This window comes from Lactuca serriola, chromosome 9 (assembly GCF_051521515.1).
Source record: "Lactuca serriola cultivar US96UC23 chromosome 9, Lser_US96UC23_V15, whole genome shotgun sequence".
Taxonomy (NCBI): Eukaryota; Viridiplantae; Streptophyta; class Magnoliopsida; order Asterales; family Asteraceae; genus Lactuca; species Lactuca serriola.
In genome coordinates, this window is record NC_136416.1 from 50,879,968 (window position 1) to 50,885,967 (window position 6,000).

At 34.1% G+C, this 6,000-nt stretch overlaps 1 protein-coding gene across 1 annotated transcript; it reads right to left on the reverse strand.

Moving 5' to 3' along the window:
• Positions 1–3,522: 3,522 nt before the first annotated feature.
• LOC145072100 (annexin Gh1-like) lies at positions 3,523–5,775 on the reverse strand. Its single transcript, XM_079018478.1, has 5 exons — positions 5,617–5,775; positions 4,640–4,785; positions 4,333–4,551; positions 4,046–4,258; positions 3,523–3,956 (listed from the first exon to the last, which is right to left on the reverse strand). The coding sequence occupies exons 1-5, from the start codon at positions 5,690–5,692 to the stop codon at positions 3,660–3,662; spliced, it is 951 nt and encodes a 316-aa protein (XP_078874604.1). The 5' UTR covers positions 5,693–5,775; the 3' UTR covers positions 3,523–3,659.
• Between the last annotated feature and the right edge of the window lie 225 nt (positions 5,776–6,000).

Here is a 6,000-nt window from a genome sequence, read left to right on the forward strand (position 1 = left end):
GAGCTTTATATAAGGAAAAGTAAAAAGAACCCACACTGCTAAATATTGCTTTGCATAACGTTAAATGGCCACCAAAAGACAATGTAGATGCTTTCCATTTTGATAATCTTGCTTGGAATTTTTTAGTGATAGGATTCCAGTGAGTCGCTCTTGCCATAAAAGCTCCAACTAGTAGTCTTAGGTATATAAATGGGAGGGAACCAACATAATAGTTGAAACTCCCGGATGCCAGTTCTAATTCATAGTTTTGGGTACCAAATCCAAAGAGTTCACTTTTAGACATATTCACCTTGAGGCCTGATGATAATTTAAAGCACCTTAAAATTTTGATCAAGTTCTTTGCATTTTCAATTGACCAAGTACCCATGAATATAACATCATCTGCGTATTGTAGATGTGAAATGATTAGACCTTGACAAGGTAGTTGAATACCTTCAAAAATGCCCTTTTCTATTGCCATCTCCATCGCGATATGTAATCCTTCTGCCATGATGATATATAAGAAGGGTGATAGTGGGTCGCCTTGTCTGATCCCACGATCCATACAAAATTTTGATGTCACAATCCCATTGATGGGAATTGATACCCTTGTTGATGATAGACAACCATGTATCCATGATGACATTTAGCTCCGAAGTCCATCGATTGTAGGATTGAGTCTAGATTTTCCTAACTGAGGTTGTCAAACACTTTCTCAAAATTAACTTTGAAAGTAAAAGCCTTCTTCTTACTCTTTCTTATCTATGCGATCACTTCGTTTAGTATAAGAGGTCCATCGAGGATAAAACAACTTTTGATAAAAGCAGTTTGTACTAGACTGACCACCAACTGCACCACTTTCTTTAGTCTCCCTACCATGATCTTAGAGATTGTTTTATACAAGCAACTAATTAAATTGTTGGGTCAGAAATCACTTATAGTTGATCGGGTCCTGGATCTTGGGATCGAGGATGATAAAAGATGAGTTGCAACCATTGTCAATATATACGGTAGATTCAAAATGTTTTAATGCAAAATAGAAGTCACTTCCTGTGACAACCGAGAGGTTTCCATCATTGATCACCATTAGGAAATAATAGGAAAATAGATGTAATAGCTTATTATTGTAATATTTGATTTTTGTGATAATAAAAATCAAATGTGCCATTACATTTATTTGTTAAAAGGTCCATTAGGCTAAACAATTAGCGTCTGAAAAGTTGTTCCGTTTCCTAAGCTGGTTAACATACTTGGATAGTACTCGTTAACGTGATTTCAAGCATATAATATTCGCAATAATCCGACTACAAAGGAAAGAGTTATGGATTTTATAAAAATAGAAATCAATCGCGTAATTAAAATTAATTACGTCAAAACGTTACTTAGAGATTGGTTGAGTTTTGGCTAAAAGTGCAAAAATGAGTTTATTAGTATTCCGTGAGACATAAACTTTAAGACATAGTTTGCCGAAAACGGGATTCATATGAGAGAGATATGATTTTCGTAAAATTATTTATTTTTACCCCTGTTAGGCACAAAAATGAAAGTTAAAACTAGTTAAAACAACCTAAATGAGAGTTGTAGTACCAATTAAGATCATCAAATAGATATAAAGAGGGCTTAGATTGGAGCTCGCATGAAGAAGTTGTGATTTTTACAAAATCTTTTCATGCACGCGAGATACACGTCTCTGCACGCTGCACATGTCACACCGGATTCGAGCAGATTGCGAGTGTCGTGGCCAATTTGGGAAGTGACATGTGGCATTATCTGGATGGAGCTACGATCATCATGTGCGACGCGTGCATATATTTGCGTCACATGCACTCCAAATCCATGACTATAAATATAAGCCTCTGCAGAACACTTATGCACACCTTCAACCATCACTCTCTCTGTATTTTTGAAAGCTTCTTCCTTTGGAGCGGTCCCCGAAGTCCCGAGCCCAATTCAACCCTACATCAAAAGTTTCACGCGACTAGGGTGAGTTCACGACCCCTATTTCACTATTTTAAATGTTTTATCGGGGGGGGGGGGGGGGGGGGGGGAGAGAGAGAGAGAGAGAATTCAAGCTTATTAAATTGTTTTATCAAAATATATTTATATCTATAAATATCAAAGCATCTTATAAAGCTTAAAACTCTAGGATCATGTAGCTATAGAAACTATGCCTAATTGTAAGCTACGATATTATGCCTAAGAGTTATGATACCCGATAGTCTAGGAAGAGATAATACCTACATGTTATAATGACCAAATCCCTAGGATAACGTAGTACCTAGAAATTATGCTGGTCAAATATAAGGATATGTACCGTACCTAAATGGTACTCTGCCCAAATATCATGTTTTCAAATAACCATAATTAGGATATATATATATATATATATATATATATATATATATATATATATATATATATATATATATATATATATATATATATATATAATTATTAGATCAAAAGGTTATAATTATCAAATATAAGGTAAAAGATTTATATTGTGATAATTATAAGAAAGATAAAAGATAAAAGATAAATATCTAAGGTTAATGCATTAATGATCTATTAACATTTATCCAAAGGCCATGATTAAATTCAACTTCCCCGATACTTATAATCTTTAATCTTGCTAGAGCTAGGAAGATAAATATAGATCTATACAGGGATTGAAACCCCCACCTACGATTGCTAGCTACAATCCCAACATGATAACATTCTTATTATTCACTATTCAACATCCGATGAAACGTCATAGCGGGGCAAATTATTAGTCAAACAACATTGTTTATGGGGGCACATGGTAATACATTACAAAGACCTTAGAGATTCGACTACCATCAGGGACACTTTAGAGTGATAGATAAAATACATTTGGGTCGTTAGATATCCTACAAAGATAATAAATTAGGATTTATAAAATATTCTAAAAAGTTAATAAGATAAAATTGTTAAATATCCTAAAAAAATAGTAAGTTAGGGTTGATAAAATACTTTAGGAAATGTTTTGTAAAAGAAAAAGAATTCTTAAATTAATACAACCAAATAACAGCCGAAAACTAAAAAAACATGTGCACTCACCAATATTATGTTAACGTTTTCAAAAATACATGTATTCTCAGGGAGATTAGTGTGTAGGATAGTGTGTAGGATAATTTTTTAAAAAAAAATTATTTATAAAATTCAGAAATTTTGGTGGGTCAGCCCATCCTAAGTCCTAACCAAAATCATCATGGGCGCACTCAATACCTCTTTTTGCCCATACTCATTTTGGCATGTTATCAATGAGATACGTCGGTTTTGTGTTACTATGTATAAATAATGGGTTGAAACTGTATTTTTTTATTTACATAGAAGTACTTGAAAAAATAGTTCGTATACTTTAAAAAGATGTAAAATGAAATAAAATAAAGTTCCTTAAAAAAACCAACATTAGATTTTTTTTTTTTTTTTTAATTTAAAATTTAATATCTCACTCCAAATTTCATATGTTGCAAATTTGACAAAAAATACATCAAAAATCAGCACATAAAACTCGACACAGGAAGAAGACGTCCGAGTTTATTAATAATTTATTATACAGAAAGTCCACAAAAACACACACAAACCACATATAACGATCTCACACAAACCGCCTCAAATCAAAACATACCAAATAAAACCACGTCGTTTAAGTTCTTCTACTCATCAACACAACCAATGAGAGCAAGAAGCATATCCTCATAATCACCTCTAGTATCCTTCGCAATAGCCTTATCCAAAGGCACACTGTTCCTCTTCAAATACTCCTCCTTTATAACCTTCATGTCAACTTCAGCACGTGTGGCAACAACACGTGTGAGTGCACCCTCATCTGTTCCTGTTTTGTTAATCGCTAGCCTCAACACCCTCTCAAAGTACTTCTCAGGGTATGTCAAACACTCCAACGTTGCCCTTAGCAATGAAATGTACTCGTCTTTTGAATCCTCTTCCAATTCCTACAAATTCAACAAACTCTTGAGCAAATTGCTATCTATTTGCTACAATATTGATGTACTCCATTAATTAATAATTATAGTATTTATACCTTGATGATATCTTCTCCATATATATTTTTGTATTGGTTGAGAGTTGCGTTGATCTGAAATTTGCTTCTTGTGGTGAGGATTCTGATGAGATCATCGTCGTTGTAACATTTGTCATCGAGTTTCTCATGGAGCAATTTGGCTTCGGTTTTCGCAAGTGTCATGTTCACTTCGCTTCCTTCATAACGACATGTAGCAACTAGAGGCAACAACAGCTACAGGAAAATAACATTATTATTGTTGATGATGATGAAGGTTGTAGTTGTACTTTGTGTTTAGGTGTTTGTACCTTTCGGAAGTCTCCTTTTGTGAGATAGGCGATATCTTCTTCCATGGATTTCTTATAGCGAGCATGGTAAGCTTGCTTTGCGAGAAGGAGATCGTGTGAGGATCTTGTGCAAACTACTTCCACAACGACTTGATTGCTTTTTGTCCATCTTTTTGTAGCTTCGTTGACTAAATACGCATCACGTTCTGGAGGACTAAGTATCCAAAGAAGAACAAGTTTCTACATAAATTAAGAACAATGGAACATATTAGATGATTAGAAATTCTGTGAATTTTCATTTGTGGGTATAGGATTAGGGTTTACAAACCTCAAAGTCATTTGAGAGTTCTTTGTCGAGTGATTTGAGGAGGTCTTCGTTGTGGGTTGCAGCATAAGTTTCGCGGATTTGTTTGCGTTGTTCAGCATCTCGGTGAGCTAAAATTGAGATGATCAATTTCTCGTTGGTTCCCCATCCTTCAAAATGCAAGTTGATCACAAAACGAAATTAGTTAGCAGATGAAATACAGATTCAAGAATAATTGGGAAGAACGAGTGATGAGAAAACAGGGGAGGATAATCAATCGAGATGGAGTCGATATTGATTAGATTAAAATGGATCAACGGAAAGCAGAGTTGAAATCATCAGATCGAGATTCACACAGATTAATTATTGTTTTTGTAATATGAAAGATCAGATTCATGGTTATATTTCCGAAGACTAAGTCAGAATTGTTTCAACGCCATGGATATACCTTTTTCTTCAGACAATTTCTCTGATGAACAAATTAGAGTGCATCATAGAGTGGATGACAGTGACATTATCCATTTATCCTAGGCGTATTCATGGACACATTTTCCCTTCAGAAATTTCTCCATAGATGGATTGAGAGGTAACAAAACACTGAAGAATCACACACACGTTTCGATCAAGTGATGGACGTGGAATGAAACGGAATCGGAGGAAAATCGTAAGTCCGAATTGAATGAATATAGAAGATCTAAGATAGACTAAACGACATGAAACAAAATCGGATGAAAAACGTGTGTCCAAAATTGAGTGGATAACATTTACGAAGATCTGAAGCTTATGTCAACGCCATATAGACTTAGTTACTTCAGAAATATCTCCATAAACGGATTAAAGTGCAACATAACATTGAACAATCAAGCAGGTTAAGAGCTTCAGATCAAGTAACGCATATGAATTGAAACAAAATCGGATAAAAAGCATAGTTCCAAATCCAGTGGATATCAGTGATAAGATCTGATGAACACAAACATTGGGAGAGAGACGAAGAGGTATACCTGAGAAGGCTTTATGGAGCTGTTCAACGTCGTCGGTGATGGAGGTAGCATGTGCTGGAACAATGATCGTCGACATTTTCTTCGGTTATCTTTTTGCTTTGAATTCTGGCTTTTTAATTTCCCTTCTGGTTAAGCTTTATTTATAAAGACTAAAGAGAGTATACATCATTAATTCAATGCCACTTTAATAATTTTGTTTCATGGTTATCGTTTCAAAAGAAAAATATAATATTTGTTTCCTATAGGTAGTTTTTTACTAATATTTAATTATTTTTATGCCCAAAAAGATTATATCCGAATATAAATGGAATATAAATAGATTCAAGATATTGTGAACATTGAAACATATGTTAGACCTTATTTTCTTTTTATTTCACACTTTTA